The sequence below is a fragment of the Anticarsia gemmatalis genome, chromosome 11 (genome assembly GCF_050436995.1).
Source record: "Anticarsia gemmatalis isolate Benzon Research Colony breed Stoneville strain chromosome 11, ilAntGemm2 primary, whole genome shotgun sequence".
In the NCBI taxonomy this organism is placed as follows: Eukaryota; Metazoa; Arthropoda; class Insecta; order Lepidoptera; family Erebidae; genus Anticarsia; species Anticarsia gemmatalis.
The window spans coordinates 9,968,357-9,988,254 of NC_134755.1; the positions used below are offsets into that span (position 1 = coordinate 9,968,357).

Sequence of the window (19,898 nt, forward strand, 5' to 3'; positions counted from 1 at the left end):
GGCACATTAAAAATAAAACAATGCAATATGGTTGCGGTTTGCGTTTATTATCAAGACGAGATGTAAACAGTAATGAATGTAGGCATTACATGAATCACACTTACTTCCTATACATCGACACGCATGTGATAAAACGGGTACTTTTAACAGACTTATTACTATTCGGCCATTGAATAATACTGACTAAGCGTATACTGGCACAGAATCCGGTTAAATATAGTTATTTCTAAATTATATAATTTTTACATAGTCTGTGTTTAATAAGTATATTAAACCATTTAAAAACCGTTAGTTTTGTATTTTTCTTTAATATAAAACTGAGGTCCTAGCTTGCTTTAGATTTGCGTAGCCTTGTGTAGGAAACAAGGCTACGCAAATCTAAAGCTAAGCTTTTTTTTTGAGGAAAAACAAAAGTATCTACCATTTTAAACAATTTATAATATCAATCTGCGTTTGTAGGGTACCTACCATACGTGCACGAAGCAACATGTTCGTTCTGTGCGTATACGCTTAGACTTATAATTAGCGCAAACTATTGTTTGTAACCGTTTTAGGCGTGACCACCTTGAAACCTTATTACGCTTTGTGCAATAAAGTTCTTTACAGCTAAGTAACAAACCAGCATTTAAGCGTACCTACTTCTAGCATTTGCAAACATAAGTAAATAAATATGGCTACATTTCAACAGTTCACGCTAATTATAATTCAGTATTAGTAGTATTTTGTAACATCCTTGAATTTACATCAACAAACCAGGATTACTACATATAACTTCTTTTACAATTTGGACACTAAAATCTATAATTTGGCAAGTACTCTGTATAAGCCAAACAGTCTTTAGCCTGAGGACCTTTTCACACACAAACAAATAAGTACCAGTACTAGTAGCATTTCACAAATTTGCAATAGACTTTATTTATTGCTTTTATGAGACTGTGTATAGACACAGTTATGAAGAATGGCACAATCGCAGTAGCGTTAGACATTTTCTTTCAGGCAGTCATATTTTAATAAAAAATCCGGCTCCTTACTCTTTGCCGGTGAGCCTTGCTCAGCAATGGGACAGTACTCAGTTTTTAATTATTTATTTAAGTGTGTGAAAAGGCCTTAACATTGTGTATGGAGTTTCAGGGGTCATCTAGACATATTCAGTTTAAAACATCGTGAGCCGGTGAACGTATACATAGCGAATGAATTATAAAAGGCAACTTTGAATCAGTCAATTTTGTTGACGGCAACATTATACAGAACACTGTATTCAGTTAAACCCCTTTTTTGTATGCAAGAATACGCTTTTTTGCCCGTGTTAGCTTTAGCTTACTCTAACCTATGTCGTAATGGTGAGCTAAAATGAGATGCAACTATTTATGGGATGCAAGCAAGCATTCCTTAGTTTCGCGTCCACTGCTTCGGAATCGGAGCGTACGGACCGCACGGACGGTAAGGAATCAGACCGTAAGGATTTGTTGCTATGGCACTGAAACGTCGATCTAGTGGACGCTGTACCATAGAAATTACGAAGCAACAAATCCTTACGGCCTGATTCCGACGCAGTGGTAGTTTGGTAATTTTGACTAAATACAGTGTTGCCATATTTCGCAAAATAAAACACATAAAGCTCTCTCCACCGACTTCACTTTTAACATCAAATTCACAACCGTTTGCTGATAAATATTGAAAAAATCATTTATTGAGCCTTCAAATAAAATGGGAATCGTCAACACACGTTAGTCTCTGTGTAGGTATTACAAATATCATATTTTACAAAAATCTTCATACTTTTTTAATCCAATGTAAACAACAATGTTAAAATTGGTCATTTCTTTAATTGACGCCACGCATTAGAAAATTAAAATATTAATTTTTCTGTCACTTTTTTGGGACTAGATAACAATAATTTTAACCCTTAATTACTTTATCGTGGGCATGGAGTATATAGGCACCCCATCTGACATACATATCTATAAATAATAGTTTTATTAATTTAAACAAAATTTTCTAATCTAGACACCAAATATTTTTACCGCGTTGTTTAATTAAAATCTTACAATCTATTCCCTTGTTTTCATTAGTCAATTAGTTTAGTAACTACACATATAAAAACACTATTTTCAACTCTTTGGGGTAAAATTAGCCCCACGATAGTAATTAAGGGTTAAACAAAATTTTGAAGTACCTATAGGTACTGACTAGACACTGTGTGTCTTTTTAGTTACTGTTAAATACATTTGTGCCGACTTTTCACACATTTTATAGACTTTTACCATCACAATTTTAGAAATAACAATCTTTAAAATTCAATAACTGTGTCGTGTAAAAATAATATTCTGTAGTATTAGACCATTTAATATTTTATTTAAAAACTGTTTTAAACGAACAGTCGGCACAAATCTAATAATAAAAAAACAAAATCATTTTTATTTTTTTTACAAATCGTCCTCACGGTACAAATGTCTTTCTACAGCACACGAAATAAATTAAGGAGACAACATCTATAAACAAACTATCAGTCTTAAATCAAACATGACTAATGTTCAATGAAACTATTACCGAAACGAAATTACAATAAAATGAGCAGCTTATCATACGTACAGTAAACACATCGACATAGTATACCACTATTAGAATCAGTCATTTTACAGTCATTAACTACTTTGGTCATAATTAAGTCATTATCACTTAAAGTAATCAAATCCCAACCCGCACATGAACAGCGTGATACACTCAAGGCCTAACCCCTCTCTCTTTCGGGAGAAGGCCCTTTCCCAGCAGTGGTTCAGCCGGGGGTTAAAAAAAATGTAGTTGTCGTCTTTTAGTTAGTGTAATTATATCCTATTGCATTGCAATACAAATGACATGAGTTTTCTTCTAAAAAATCATACAGTCGATTTGAAAACCTCTTTTTTTGAAGTCGGTTAAAAAACAAAACAATAACACAATCCCCGAGAAATTGTTGAAGGTTCTCGATCGCGTGAGCATTTTATACAGGCTTGCAACATCTCACTGCCCTAAATTGTACTGTGGTCGGCATTTTAAAAGTAAAATGACTGATCCCTATAGTGAGTGAGTTATAAACACAATTACAATTATTTTAGACATTAACATCTAGATCTACCAAACGTGTGTCACTCACAGTTAGTGAAAATCCTCGAGTTTTACATTTAACCACACAAAAGCTATTGATGCGAAGCCAGCGCATTACCTTACACTCCAAGCTAAACCAATAATACACAGATCGCCTGCGTTCGCAAGTATTCAAATTATATTACTAAAAACAATGAGATATTCTAATATTTCTTATATTAATAAATAATGGAACGAAACTCGTAACGGGATCAACACAGCGTGTTTGGATGTTTTTTTTTTTATAGTGAGGACGGAAATCATAAAAAGGGTCTTTTAAAATTCGAATGACCAAAGTAAAAAAAAATATATGTAAGTATTTTTTTTATAATGAATATCGTGTTATTTTTTCATAAATATAAAGCCGAGAATCCTACTCCATTGTTTAATAATAATGTCTTATATAGCGACACGTGGATTATTCTAACTTAACGGTCAACACGGTGTAACCGCCGTCGATCGACGCACAGTGTGTTATAAACCCTATTTTTGTTTCGTCGTCTTTTTATTGAATTAATCGATAGAGTATACCATTCTGAGGATTAGAGTAAAACTCCGGGCTCGCTAAGACTTGTACTTTTTTCGTTATTCGGTGTCAAAGTTCCGGAATATCCGACTATTGAAAAACGAAAAAAAAATAATTACAATTTAACGGAAGTACTTATTCCAGAATTTATTTATTCTACCGAAAAAACATATAATAGCCGACCATTCCACCAATTCCTGAAGCTTTAGCATGAATAGGTCGAGAGATATGTTTTTTTTTCATTTTTCGTTTTTATTTTTTTATTCATCTAAACCGCCGTAGTAGGTGGTCATTCCTACATAAAAAATTTGCTAATACTTTCTTCTATTTGCAGTATTATTTCTAAAACCTAACTCGCTGGTTTCCAGGAGATATTTGAAATTTTAAATTTTACTTAGGGTTGTCACTTTCGAGTATCCGAAAATTATATAAGATTATAAACCTTTATTTGAAAAACGCCTTACTGAGGTTGTTGAAGTGCAGAGTACGGTTACGGTATTAAGGTTGACTGGCGCTCAGTCCCCTAAAATTGTTCCAACTCCAGAATATAATTACATAATATGTGTATAAATTATAATAAATAAATTGTTGACGAAAATAATTTTATCGTATTTTTAAATAAAAAATCGACACAATTGATGTACATACATGATAAAATTTGATTTAAAATTATAGATAGGTATATAATTCATGTAGATATATAAAATACATTAAAAAATATTCTTAAAATTGTTATACCACAAAAATTACAATAATATTGATTTAAAAAAAATGGTTGTAAATCATTATAAAATATTTTTAGTTAATTTATTTAATTGTAAAATTAAATAAATTAACTAAAAATATTTTGAAAAAAAAAAATGTTGTACCTAATTAAATAGTACTTATTATGTTGAATGTTGATTTATAGGTATACTTATGAGATATCGGAAAGGATTTTCTTTCATTTACTATAAGTTGAGTCTTTTGAGTTAGAATTTATAAACAGATTCCAAATAAATGTATCAATCAACATCATACCAATTTCTTAATTTGTTTTTTAATTTCCTTTATAAAATTACCCAATCTTTGCCATTTTAAGCCACAAAATTATGATATCTTGTTATGGTCGTGATATGAAAGCTAAAACTTTATAAAAATAAATTTATTAAATTTTGATTGAAGTGGCAGCCCTATATGCGGATATTTCGGATATTACTAAACTTTCAAATATCTCCTGGAAACCAGCGAGTTAGGTTTTAGAAATAATACTGCAAATAGAAGAAAGTATTAGCAAATTTTTGATGTAGGAATGACCACCTACTACGGCGGTTTAGATGAATAAAAAAATAAAAACGAAAAATGAGAAAAAAAATCATATCTCTCGACCTATTCATGCTAAAGCTTCAGGAATTGGTGGAATGGTCGGCTATTATATCTTTTTTCGATAGAATAAATAAATTCTGGAATAAGTACTTCCGTTAAATTGTAATTAATTTTTTTTCGTTTTTCAATAGTCGGATATTCCGGAACTTTGACACTGAATAACGAAAAAAGTACAAGTCTTAGCGAGCCCGGAGTTTTACTCTAATCCTCAGAATGGTATACTCTATCGATTAATTCAATAAAAAGACGACGAAACAAAAATAGGGTTTATAACACACTGTGCGACGTGCTCTATAAGTACGAACGTTTACGAAACAAACTTACATTACAGCCTTTTCAAACCCCAGTCCAATCATAACATTCAGAGATGATGGTAAAGACGGGAACGATCGAATACCTACTTAACAACACATTTTTTTTATTTGCAATCATAATTTTTTGCGTCGCATGTGGCAAGACAAAATTTGAGTACTTGTTGTAACGTTAAGTATTCAACCGATAGTACCCTAAAGCTGCTACAAGAATAATAGTACATACGCTTAGCCAAGACATGCCTTTGCCCTAAGCAAAAGCCATCTTTTTCCCTGCAGAGATTACTTAGTTATGACATCTGCAAATCCTGAAGTGAATTTACTGATTTCAAATTGCTTGTAAACTCTGCCTTATGAATGGTTGTATAGTAAGATTAAAGAAATACTAAACAAGGGGTAGAAATCAAGAAAGAACTTAGCTCAAATCAATCACTTGATACAGTTGCCAATGCGACGAAATTAAAATGTTTTTACATTTGCAGGAGAGATCCATGGATTCAATTCTAACCAGATGAAGCCGCTGACAAAAAAACCGTTCAATATGCGTGATGGACATGATACATAATATTTGCCAGCCTTTAGTTTTGTGAGCAGGCTAAGTCTAAAATCTGTTTTTACTATTCCGTGGTCAATAATTATGAATTGATTGCATTTTAACATGACCCACGACACGACACTTAGCAGCACTAACTGGACACATAGTGATTGACTCTTGTAGCTAAGTTCAAAAAAGTAGATAAATCCGAAATTTCAACTGAAAAAGAATATAATAAAATACTTATCGTAAGTTTGAAATGTCATTTTCTTTGGTAGTCACACTATTACATACTTTTATATCCAAATATCACACTTTTTACCCGTTAAGCACCGTGACCTAATCTTTACAAATAATTCCGTCTTCGGATCATACGTTATACATATACCTACAATATCCGCAGTCTATCTATGTGCCTTCTCACTTTTTAGCACCGGTCCTTTTCTAACATACCGAAAATTTATTTTTTTTCATCGAATATCTATACTGTGAGAATATTTTAACTCCTAACTAAATCTCTTATAAATATTTGCTACAACTAAGTATGCTGGTTTCTAAAAAATCTTCATAATTAGTCGAGTAATAGTCTTTTTAATTCTAACAACTATTTTCTTTATTTTATCGAATATTGGTTTAGTAAAGCACTTTACCGTAACTAAATCTATTGATTAGGAACCCGTTAGAATATATATTTTTAACTGTAATCTTTGTCTCGCGATATACACCTTACAAAGGGAATCAGTTACTTGGCAGTCAAAATTTAGGCATCTTGCGTTGGCGCTGATGACAAAAAAACAGTATTTCTAATAAACAGAGACCCATGCTAATTAAGAAAACTAACCCTATAATAAAATAAAATTTTACAAACGTAATTAAATAAACTTTCCTTCCCTCGATCAGGAGGAGACTAAAAAGAGGAGTAAAAAAAATCTTTAGCGATAAAAGTTCATGTAGCTTTCAACATTAATATTTTGGATATTAAAAGATATCAACGCGAAACCAAGTACCAGATTCCTATTGCATTATTTTAATTAAAATTTGTAAGTCTAACTGCATAACAGTCACCAACATACTTAGTTGTAGCATTCACTCTACGATAAGCTCTTTTAATTTGTGAAACGAAACGTCCCACCGGAAAACTAAATAGTACCTAACACGCGTTCCGAGTTAAGACAAAGTGATAATAAATTAATGTTTGGGATAGAACGAAACAATTGAAAACGTCTACACTCTGCTAAGTATTACCACAATAGTTTCAGTGCACTGAATCAACTTTGAAATATGAAATTCTCGACTTCTCTCAAATTGGGTACTTGACTAGCAATCAAATCAGCTACTCTTTAAATGAGTGAATGAAATAATGAAATTAAAAAAAAAGGTTGGTTTAGAAATACGGTGCAGTGATGTCAGTTTCGTTGGTATCAAATGAGTGCCTAATAAAATATTTCAGTCTGTAATAATTACAATTTCAACATTATTCATAAAAAAGAATAGAATAGCCTGAGCATTTTAGATGAACCTTTTACGAGTACAAGTTTAATATTTTTTCGTTAACCTAGTCAACTACCCAATTCTAGATTCTCACTATAAACCAAGCTATGGTTGAAAGTCAACTCACTGCACTGATACTATTGTGTTTTCGTATAAAACCTTAACTGCAGCCAACAGCCTTATAAACTATTCGAATAATCCTTGCTTAGCATTTTTTTTTTACTTTTTTTTATAAATATCACATTTACGAGTATATTTTTTTATTCTAAACGATACATTTGTGATCGCTGTTTTTCATATTTTTTTGCTTATTATAAAATCTAACATTGTGAAAATCTTACGAGAAATTACTTGAATCTAAAGCGTTTCGCGTGAATTATACGATTAAGTACACATATGTTAGAAATAATGGCACAAAGAGTTACAAGGGGATGTAAGTAATGAAGACATTGATTAGATGAAGGTGTAACGTTTGTGTTTGTGAAAATATTACATTGTGACTAAATATTTCCCTCTATTTTGATGACACTCACACAAAATGAGTCACACCAGCACATCAAAATATGACTATTAAACATACTGCATTAAATTTGTGTACTTATGCTGATAATAATAGTTTTTGTTTTATCAAAATCGGGTCAAAATTACCGAAGTTACAGCGTTATAAAGTTTCACTGCATTTTTAAATTTGCGTTGCTTCGCGCGCTATGCGCTGACGTCACGACGCGATAGACACGCTTGTTCGACTGCGGGTGATGCGGAGTTTTGACTTGAAAAGTGATTTGCATTTAATATTTAAAGAGTCTGTGTATGTGTATGTGTTATAAATTTAATCATCGTGTTTTTTGTAAAATAAGCCTCCACTAAGATATCCTCGATCTCGATCGCCACGCACACAATCATCAACTAGACCCAGGTAAATAAAGTTGAACTCGTATACTACTAAATTACTAATAATAATTATTGTGTGTAGTTAACAATAAAATCGAAAGTTTGTTACAACTGGCATTACAAATAATGAGTGTTACGTACCTACCAAGTGTAAATTTGGAAAACATAGCTTTAATATAATATTATAAAAAAAAAATTGTCACCCTGCCTCTAATTTTAGTCAGGTTGATGGCTATCATATGAATGCATGAATCTACTCTGTAGGATGTCTTATATGATTGGGTGTGTAATGAGAACTTTTAATTAAACAATTTAATTTTGATATTATTAGATTTAGTAAACATGAGTTCTTTTTTCAAAACAAAAAACCAACGCCAACTCAACCGCCGCGCTCGGCTCGCCGCCGCCTGTGAGGTCATTGAACTGCTCATTAAATAGTACCTATCCACTGTTTAGTAGAAGTTCATTGCTAGCTAGGTATGAACATGATATGGCATCTTGATCTTGAGGAAGTGTTCAAAAGGCAATAAACTTCTATTTAACATTTGCGCTTGACATTATCTGAACCGGGCTTTAAGTTTTAGATTAGGTGTCTCTTGCAAAAATATAAAACAGTTTAGGTACCTACATAGTACAGAAAAAAACATTTTTTGGGGTGTTTTTTCACTGGACTTAGTACACATAGGAACAATACAATATTTTCTAACCATTTTGTTTGTCCACTATAAGCAAAACAAATGATTTAAAGCGAAACCGCGAGAGACAACGAGCCTATGTAGGTATCGGCAAGTACTAACGAAATAGCAGTGTCGTCAGATGACGTCACACGTCCGTGCGGCCGCTTTGCCGGAGTTTGGCGCGAAGGCCATACTTTGACGTTTAATATCTCGGTCATTTTTGAAGATACGAAAAAAATAAAAACATATTTTTTATCCTTGAAGTACCTAGTTTTTAAATATGCTTATAACAAAAATCATTGGTGTGACTCATTATAAACGTGACCTGCATGGTTTGGTTTACAAACATAACACCTTCATCTACTCACGTCCAATTCATAGACAACGCGTGAACGTTTCACATTAAAAACCACGCACAGAGATCACCAATAATTTAAAAATTCAAGCGGGAAGACGCGAATCAAAATAAATATAACCACATTTCTATACATTTGACGATTACATAAATATTTTGTACAAGCCGTCATACGTATTCTAACGCTAGGATCCACTGATCACACAGCCTTCAGTCCACCGAGTGGACAGTGACAGTACACTACATCATGTCACTATTTACATGCACTTACTGTATACTCATTGGATACTCCGTCCAACGACAAGCTCAAAGACATATTTTTGTATAATTCTCCAATAAATAAACGAAATAAACTCGACATGTCGAAATCAACAAAATATGAAAATTATAGTGTTTCAATAACTTATAATAACTAATCAACATAAAAATCTCAAACAAAAACAAATAAATAACTCTCCAATCTCTGAGAAACAATAATTATATCTTTACACGAAGGTGCAATTTGTGTCACAGTCTTCAAAAAGTACAATAAAATAACTACAGACTAACGACAAGCGATACACGAGTTTTCTCGTCGCCTTCTACAAGAATCGGTTAACATTTAGTCCGAAGTTAGTTCACTGTACTTTATGTACACTATGACAATAATAATTTGTGCAAATTATGATAAATGAAAGCATGCACAAGCTTAATATTAAAATACTAAACACCTTCATCATAACGACACTTAAAAAATCTAATGAAAATGAACCGACATTTTTTTAACTTTTTCGTTATAGGAACTGCTTAACTATAGCTAGTGACTTTAAATTCGTTTGGTTAGGTCGTCGTTACGACGTTTAGTTATCGCTGTATACGTGTTGTGTGTTTTGTACGGTGACCTTCGGGGAGCGGTCGAACTTTAGTTTGTCGACGGGGCTCGAGCCGGGGGTGGAGGAGGGGGTGAGGAGGTTAGAGTGACGAGCTTGGGAGCTGACTATGTTGAGACTGGTGAGGTTATGTTTGGGGATGGTGAAGGCAGGCAGGTCTTTCGTCTTGAGGGTATCGTAGATGCGTACGAGCTTGTTCCCGTCGACGGCGTCGATGAGGTTGATGGTGCGCTGCGCGGGCGATGACGTCACGACCAGGCCGGGCATCTTCGGCACGTGGAGCTTGTGCTCCGACGTGGAGGGCGAGCTCGTCGCAATGTGCTGAGATATGGAATGACTCTTAAGCCCTTGCGCCGTTTTGTAACTTTTGCCGCATTGGCATTTGTAGGCCTTTTTTACCCTGAAAATATAAAAAAAAAATTAAGTCTCTTACTCTTCAATTCTACTGGCGTCTTTCTCTGAAATGTAAATTTTAACTAAAATACATACATTATGATAAATAACTTATACTGTATATACCTAAATATTACTTACCATTATTTAATTACGCAACCACTAATTATCCAAATGTGATACAAAACAGACCAATAACCTTATCATGTTTTAATAACTAATGCTAAAATCAATTTACATTACCTCGGTATTGCATAACATCGACCCACTTCTAAACTATTCTACATACATACTTAATCGGTAATAATGAAGTACCTACTGATAAGTAATACTTATTAAGTACTAGCTGACCCGCGCAACTTCGCTTGCGTCACATAAGAGAGAATGGGTCAAATTTTTCCCCGTCATTGTAACATTTTTTACTGCTGCTCTGCTCCTATTGGTCGTAGCGTGATGATATATAGCCTATAGCGTAATACACAAAAGCGCCCATGCGTTTCTTAAGTGTCATAGTTTACTTAACTTACAAATTATTTAAATATGAAAATATCCATTTTGATCAAGTATTGACACTTACGATAGTCATCTATTGGACATTGGTGTGGGTTACACGTTTACATAATTGGTATGATTATTACTATAGTGTTAAGTTTGAACTTGTAACTGTTTTATGTCCCAAATAAATAAATAAATAAATAAATAGCCTTCCTCGGTAAAAAGGCTATCTAACACTGAAAGAATTTTTCAAATCGGACCAGCAGTTCCTGAGATTAGCGCGTTCAAACAAACAAACAAACAAACTCTTCAGCTTTATAATATTAGTATAGATAGTACTAAGTTAATGAAGATGGTACCCATTTCTTCCAGAAATACTCTTGGGCAGTAAGACGCTTTTTAGGACCAGCGATAAACTTTTTATTGTACTGGTCAGGCGTCGACAACATCGGATATTTTCTATAGAAATTAGAATTAATGATTAGGATACGTAGGACGCGGAGAAATGTAGTAAATTCTAACACAGTTCGTCCCCTAGGGTCGCCCTATTCAGTCTTAGGTATGGTTTCTGGGACAAAACGATAGTGCTAGAGGTCACACATAAAATGGAAAAAAAATAAGGAAACATTATTCCGGGGCATTATATGGCAATTTGGCATTCCTGGACATGATGGAATTCAGAGATGATCCAAATGGAGTTGTAACACCTCAAGCACAAATACCTAAAAGCGCCCATGCGTTTCTTAAGTGTCATAGTTTACTTAACTTACAAATTATTTAAATATGAAAATATCCATTTTGATCAAGTATTGACACTTACGATAGTCATCTATTACTATTTCGGAAAGGGTAGTTTTTTAAGAAACTCACGGCCACTGCTTATAAATTAGTAAACGAAACTGGCTTCAACGTCTGGACTTGACAATCGAATTGTGTTAAATTAAATAGCTATATAAAAACTGGTACTCACTTGCCATCCTTCTTGTGTCCGTTCTTAGAATGGTACTTGATGCCGTTGACATTCTTGTACCGCTTCTTGCAGCCGGGCACGGGACACGCGAAGGGCTTCTCCTGCGCCGCGGGGCCTAGGGCTCCTGATGATGCGCTAGCGTTCATCCTGAAACAATAACAGTGTGTCTTTTAATTAAAGAACCAGTACGTAAAAGCACTAGAAAATGAGGGCTTACATTCTAAAATAATGTCCAAGAATCTGTATTTGTTAGCCTCTAATCTTAATAACTCTTACCGAAAGTACGCGTCCTTCAAATCACATTACAAACGTACCTTGAAAAGACTCCTTTTAAATATTCTTGCTCCAGTGTAGACAATCTCTACTAGGGATTATTAGTTAACGGTGGTCTTTGGTCATTTAAGAATTTGGTTTGGAATGGGCCTTGCTTGACTTTAGCAAGTACATTTCAACCCGAGTTTTAAATTATAGTCATGGATAATTAATTATAGTCCAGCTGAGTAAAAAATTACACTTAAAAATTGAACATCGATGTCATACTTGACGCCATATCGCAAGATGAACTCGGAGCTGTACTCCTCGGCGGTGGTCCACGAATCGTTGCTGTCTTCTGAAGGACTCATCATCTCGTCCTCATCCATCTCGCTCCCTGGAAATAAGGTTATTAAGTCAGGCTCCATCCATTAAACATTTGAATAAACATATCTAACTCGCTCGCTATCTATTATTATTGCACAGGTTCTATAGTATAGGATATAGGTGGATAGGGAGACCTCACTCTCAGAAATCAGGAAAGTCAGTCTAATTTTTTTTAAATACCGAGTGCCAAATGGAGAATGTTACTAGGTATGCCAAATCGCTTGAAATAGCCATTGACACAGTATAGCCTGTATGTATACATATAAACTAGTTTTTGTTTTAGTCAAAAATACCAAATAGTTTTGATTTTATAAGCATTCAAAGTTTCGAAAAATATCGAGTCCCGCTAACAGCCGCGTGAGCGGCTGTGACGTCATACTACTTTACCGCGCCGCGCGGGCCGCGTCCCGCTTAGTATTAAGTCGCCAATCGTTGTTGTAGGTGTAATAGTTTGCGTAGTATTTTGTTGTGTTTTCGTCCGCTTATGTATAAAATAACTTATAATAATAGTAAATACTATTCGATTAATAAAATGGATAAAGGATTTTAAAAAGGGCAATCGGATAATGTACCTAAAATAAATGGAATAATGGTTCCGAATTATTTGTGAAACAAATAGAGGTTTTGTTGCTTCCGAAATCCTACTTAATATTATAAATTTGAAAGTTTGTGAGAATGTATATGTACATACATAAGTACATAAGTAATACATACAATGACATACATATGTCATTGTATGTATGTATTTACATATGTATGTGTGTACGTACGTACGTATGTATGTATGTATGTACGTATGTTTGTATATGTATGTATGTATGTAAGTATGTAGGTATGTAGGTATGTAAGTATGTATGGATGTTTGTTACTCTTTCACGCAAATTTGACAGAACCGATTACGATGAAATTTTATATATACCTGAAGACCCAGAATAACACATAGACTACTTTTTATCCTCGAGTTCTCGAAGGATCGGGATTTACGCGGGAAGGGTTTCCATGCGGACGAAGTCGTGGGCGGCTTCTAGTATATTATACATAGGTATAATAAGTAATAATGTTAGATAAATATTTACGATCACTGCATATTATAATGAAACAGTTTTTAACCGAAATAATCGTGTACTTATCGATTTTACATTTTTCCTGCCACAGTAAAATCAATAAACTGGCGATCAATCCGGTTAGAAATTGTTTCATTATAAGATGAAGTTATTTATTATTACTTATGTACTTACTTACATAATATTAAATTACATTTAGGCACAACATATGATTTCCTAGTATTTGAATTGAACATTTTTAAAAGTATTTAGGAATAATTTCAACGCACCGAGCGCGCGACCTCAAGCGGACTGTGCGAGCCAGACTGAGCAAGTGTAGAGTGACGTCACACCGTCACCGAGAGCTAGCGTCGTGCGGTTACAACTTGTTTTACTTATAAATCGAAAACTAATTGACGTATCAAAGTAATTCTTTCACCAGTATTTTTTATTTTTAAACGAGAATATGGAGTGCTAAAAATCAAAATTAGGTAACATTCTCCATTGTTACTCGGTTTATCATTTCTATATCATAGGATATAGGCCTATTTTCATTCAATACTGTACTGCAAACACAATGAGGATTATTTACTGCTGACATTTAATCCCGAAATCACCCATCCAAACCCGAGAATCGAATGTGAAATCAGTATCATACCACGGAAGGTCGTGACATAATTTACTGTTACGTAACAATACGGGCGTAGCCGGGGCAGGGTAGGCGCGGTAGTGTCTGACTGTCTTTACTGTTTACGACGATGTAGTCATAATCTAGATTAATATTAGAAACTAATAAATGATTTTATAGCTGTATAGAGCTGAAGTCATGGTAAATTTTTATTTAGTTCATTGGTACCTATTTCATTATTCGTATTTGTTTTCGTCGTTTAAAGTCAAGTATTACCTAATTAAATGTACTTAGTCTCTGTCTATAAATAAGAAAGTAACATGTTTCTACCGGTTAAGGTAATCACTGCAACAAATGTAGTAAAATGTTGACATTTATATCTCCAATCTATTTATTTCAAATTCTCCTATTATATTTTCATCTGCTATCATGTCACAAACATTTTTTTATTAAAACAACACAGGATGCATTTTTACTAGATTCTTATAAGATGTTTTTACTTTTACAAAATGTTTGATATAACAGTAGGTGCCTCAGATCTAACAGTATTTGTTAACGGTATCATGCATCTACAGCAACCACCGTTGGGTTGACGGCAGTCGACTAGAAAAGTGGAAAATAAAAGCACTTGCCAAGTAATGAACCGTAGTCCGTAAGCATAATATAAGCCCAACATATTTTATTTTGTATGGGTTCTAATTTAAATAAGTAATAAAAAGTAATTGTTAAGGTGACTCCAATTTATTTTCAAAGGGCTTTTTACCTTTTATCTTATACTTAATTTGAATCAGTAAAGAAATATGTAGCACGCACCTATTAGTTCTATCTTGCCTATGTGGTTTTCTGCTATAATTCATAATAAATAATTAATATTGCAATCCAAATATTTTTAATACGTTCAGAACACGAAGCTTCTGCGAAGGCATATAAGACGAAGAATGCCTTTCCTTAGAAAACTTTATTATTTTTACTTTAATCTCTGGCAAGGCAGTATTTTTTATCATAGAGTAGAAAAAAGTTACCGGTGGGTGTACTGCTGCGGACTGAAGGTGTCTTGGGCGCGGAGAGAAGGCGGCGGCGGACATCTGGTGCTGGGGCTGTGCTCTGAATCTCCCGTCTCGAAGCCTCCGTGAAGAATTTCAAAACGTAACTTAGCGGCAAACATGCTGGCTGAGCGGCCTCTTTTTGTTCTACTACTGCCGGGTCTAAATCTGGAAAAAGTAAAATAAAAAAAATATTAATTTCCTGTTAAAAAAACAGATCTACTACAAAAACAAATCAGCTACATGCGCACCATAAAATCACAAAATACAAATAAAATATATTCGATACAATAAAAAAAAAAAATTAATTTTAAAAATAACATCAGCTGTCTTGACGTCTGATTGTACTGGACCTTCGGAATAACCACAGCTGCAGCTTCCGATCAGCTGATCCAAACAATGATGTTTACACAGTTCCTGATCCAATACAGCGGGAAAATAAATAACAATAAAACTCGTCCGATGTTAGTTCAGACTTTAATTGAATTAAACAAACCATTAAATAATAATACTGAAGCTTTCAAATTACCCACACTACATTATTTATATTTGACGCAAAAATACCCTCCAATGGTGACAACATGGACATAATATTGATAAGACGTAAATTGGGAGGGTCATGGATTACATTACATGCCTACATAAAATAAGAACTAAAACTGGAAATATAGATATTTTTTAACACTTACCGATATGTACATCTTCGATGTGTTCTATTAAATCATTTAGTCTCGGAAAAGTTATGCCACAACCATTATATTTACAGATGTTTATCATGAACACCGCCATTGCTATTAATGTTAATGCACTAGTCAATAACAAGACTGTAGTAACTCGTGCTCCAGTCTTTATCATTTCTGCTTTTGATACAAAATAAATAATTTTACTTAAAAGATACCAATTTTTAAATTATAATTCTTATTTTAAGCCACATATTGCTTATATTTTGAGCAACTTAATAAATCTATAATAATAAGTACAGAACAATTCTGTCATTCGCGCATATTGATCGACAGTTGGCTGCGCTGAACGGAACTGGCAGCTGTATCGACCAATAGCGTTGCGGCATTTGTGCGCTGTTTCACTTCGCCACTCAGAAATTGAACATTCCAAAGGCCGGTCTCCTCCCTCTCGGTGTTCTTTGGTAAGTGCGGCAGAATTTTGTGGAGAAACTAATCGTGAAAAAGTGTTAATATTTCAAGCCATCGCTGAATTGAAAGTGCTTAAAACACCGTCCACGGCCATATAGTATGTGATAGTGCGAATATTTATTTGTGAATTTGTAAGGTGTCACAGAAGATAGAATTTTTTCGAACTCGAGTCAAATCGCCGAATCGGCCATTTTCCGTCAAATTACAAATATTCTTTAGCGGTAATATACGCTTATCTTCCTGCTGAATTCGTTTCTAAAGTGATACCATAATCGGGTAATTTCACTGGAGAGTAATCGTAATTCAAAGTCAGACTCCGTTACGTAGCACCGTAAATTACGTAACCCTCTGCGGTCGTCGGTCAAACTGTCAAGTCTTCATTGAACAACTTGTAGTATTCCTATCAGTAGTCATTTAATCACGTAGTGTCGAGTAGTGAACTCATCTAGTCGTTCGGTTTCTTTCAGTTGTCGCTCGCCGCACCTAAACAAAACACAAAATGCTGTCTGCCGCCAGATTGATCGCCCCTGCAGCCAGGTCTGCCGTAAGTATTCCTTCATAATTTACTATTACTTAGAATCTTTCACTCCAGGGACTTGTCCTGAAGAGCTGTGATTACTTTGACATTACTGATTATTTGACCTTGTATGTTACTGAACTATGTAAGCATTACATACCGGCTTTTAGGTTACTTACACCCTAGTTTTAATTGAATTGTAGTTTAGATTCAATGAAACTTACTGATTTGTATCTCAGAATTACCTAAAATCCATATTATATAATTACATAATCAAGCTTTCAGTTCAATATTAGGTAACAATGATCACTGCTTATCATGAATGAAAAGGGGGTTTCAAGCTGTCTGTCGTCAATTATTCATCGGGGGTTGTATAATAGATCAATGAAGTATTGATTTTATGGGTGTAACCTGCAATAGGTTATGTTGGTAGTATAGTAGTGAAGTGTAGTTATAAGTTGGTGTTATAATTTGCAGATCTTCAGCAACACAGCCCTGGTGCGACCTCTCGCCGCCATCCCCTCGCAGACACAGGTTGTTCCTGCTGCCCCGGCCCAGCTTTCAGCGGTGCGCTCCTTCCAGACCACCTCGGTCACCAAGGACATTGACTCCGCTGCCAAATTCATTGGTGCTGGCGCAGCGACAGTAGGAGTAGCTGGCTCCGGTAAGTTCATACTCATAACGTCATCTTATGGTTTGCTTGTTTCATGGTGCTCTAATCTTATGTGTGATGTTCTTTCATTTATGTTTTAACTCCCAAGACATGAGCACAAGCTATGTCTGAACCTTTATCCACTTAAGTTGTCTGTAAAATCAATAAGTAGACTTTGCAGTTCATAGATACAAGTCTTATATCCCCTTGACATCAAGAGTCTATTCTAAGCAATACATTCCTGTGGCAAAATTGTTATTCAATGGGAATTTTGGCAACTTGGTGTGATTGCATAACACAAGCAAGTACATTATTGATTTTCTTGAGAATAAGGTTATCTTCCTTATATAAGTGGATGAAAGTTCAAAGTGTATTGAGGAAGTGTGGAATAACTAATACTAATGCATAATTACAGCAATTATGCTTGTAATATCAATGGAAATTACCTAAAATACTAACTTGTACCTACTTTGAGGTTATGTTGAACATGTACAATGTCTTGTTCAATTACATAAGTTTATTGAAATTATGATTGTTCTTATGTATTAAAATCATTTCCTACACCTTGATATTGATGTATTATCAGTATTTAATTACAAAACACTGATAAAAAGATAGATTCCACATTTCTTTGATTGGCATTAACCCTGCTTGCTAATATGTTCACTGCTTGCTTTAACTAAGTGTGTTATCTACAGGTATTGGTATTGGAGTGGTGTTTGGATGTTTAATCATTGGCTATGCACGAAACCCCTCACTCAAGCAACAAATATTCTCCTATGCAATCTTAGGGTTTGCACTGACTGAAGCTATGGGCTTATTCTGTTTGATGATTGCATTCCTCATGTTATTCGCATTTTAGATTATTATATTTTTATAATATGGGTCTATGTACAGTGTATATTGTCTATGAAGAGGGGTATATATATCAATCTAACTTTTTTACGCATGTTTGTGACTTGATTTTTTTTGTTATTATTTTACAACATTGAAGTAATAAATCCAACCGCTTCAAATATAATAAGACAGGTGAGATGATTCTGTTGCACTTTCTGTAGTTAGATGTAGTGTAGTTTAATTTGCTCTATGATTTTTAGTAGGTAGAACTGATAAAGGTGTAGTTGATAAGATTGAGACCCCACTTAGACCAACTAGCATGACCTGTGACATTTATAAATCTTGTATTAAGCAGAACTAGTATTTCCTATTTGTAGAATAAAATGTTTTCAGATGACTGTTTTACTAATGCTGTTATGTAACATTGCAGGTGCGGGTATTGGAACGGTGTTCGGCTCCCTCATCATCGGTTATGCCAGGAACCCCTCCCTGAAGCAACAGCTGTTCTCATACGCCATCCTGGGTTTCGCCCTGTCTGAGGCTATGGGTCTGTTCTGTCTTATGATGGCGTTCCTGTTGCTGTTTGCTTTCTAAGCTAATTACTTTTAAGAACACTACTACTGCCATCCCACATGACGAGGTTTCAGTGTATACTATCTGGAGTGGACAGCCATGGAATCGAATGTGTGGAAACCTCACCCTCATAGTGATGCATGGACTGATGTGTATAAGTGTTACACTTAACTAGTGCGCGTCATCAGAAATGCAATTATTTAATTATGTAGTTTAAAACAAAAACTTCAAATAAAATGTTGTACGTAAAACATTAATTGATGCTACAATTATTTCTATTCCTGATTAATGTAGACTGTTATCTGAATCATGTTAACATTAGAGTCATGTCAAAAGTCGGCGACAATATAATTAGTTGAGCCAGTGACTACGTATATATTTGCGTGAGTATTGTCATCGATTTTTGTTGTGTACGAGTTATCCTGTTCACGAATGTCGGCATCTGTATTGTACATTTTTAGGGCGATTAAATGATACAAAACCATCCCTGCGTTTATTATCGTTGACCTAGCTTAGATTCTAATGAAACATCTAATAACACCACATACCTACATCAACTACACCTACAATCACAATGACTTAGAATAGATTACACATTGACATACATAAAAACACACAACTTACATAAAAAGCTCTTGGAAAAAATACGAAAAGATAACAGTACTGCGTAGGTAGAGTACCTACTGAAGGTAACTAACAGCTAGAGTGAGAATCCTAAGTTCGTTAACTGAGGAAACATGTCACTTAACTATTGATCGCCAAAATACAAAGCACGAAGTACTGGAACAGGATAACTAGGATGCCAAACTTGAAT

At 34.4% G+C, this 19,898-nt stretch overlaps 2 protein-coding genes across 3 annotated transcripts; one reads left to right on the forward strand and one right to left on the reverse strand.

Annotated features, from left to right (window-relative positions):
- Positions 1-38: 38 nt before the first annotated feature.
- LOC142976786 (juxtaposed with another zinc finger protein 1) lies at positions 39-16,212 on the reverse strand. The gene is made up of 5 exons (XM_076120353.1): positions 16,044-16,212; positions 15,334-15,522; positions 12,542-12,650; positions 12,002-12,148; positions 39-10,543 (listed from the first exon to the last, which is right to left on the reverse strand). The coding sequence occupies exons 1-5, from the start codon at positions 16,207-16,209 to the stop codon at positions 10,114-10,116; spliced, it is 1,041 nt and encodes a 346-aa protein (XP_075976468.1). The 5' UTR covers positions 16,210-16,212; the 3' UTR covers positions 39-10,113.
- A 152-nt stretch (positions 16,213-16,364) lies between these two features.
- On the forward strand, positions 16,365-19,568 carry ATPsynC (ATP synthase, subunit C). Of its 2 annotated transcripts, none has more exons than XM_076120354.1 (4): positions 16,365-16,498; positions 16,973-17,049; positions 17,500-17,686; positions 18,942-19,568. In XM_076120354.1, exons 2-4 carry the CDS (start codon positions 17,005-17,007, stop codon positions 19,103-19,105), a joined length of 396 nt encoding a protein of 131 aa, XP_075976469.1. In that variant the 5' UTR covers positions 16,365-16,498; positions 16,973-17,004; the 3' UTR covers positions 19,106-19,568. The 2 variants fall into 2 exon arrangements, with proteins under 2 accessions (XP_075976469.1, XP_075976470.1); XM_076120355.1 differs by having other exon boundaries at positions 16,464-16,602.
- The last annotated feature ends 330 nt before the right edge of the window (positions 19,569-19,898 follow it).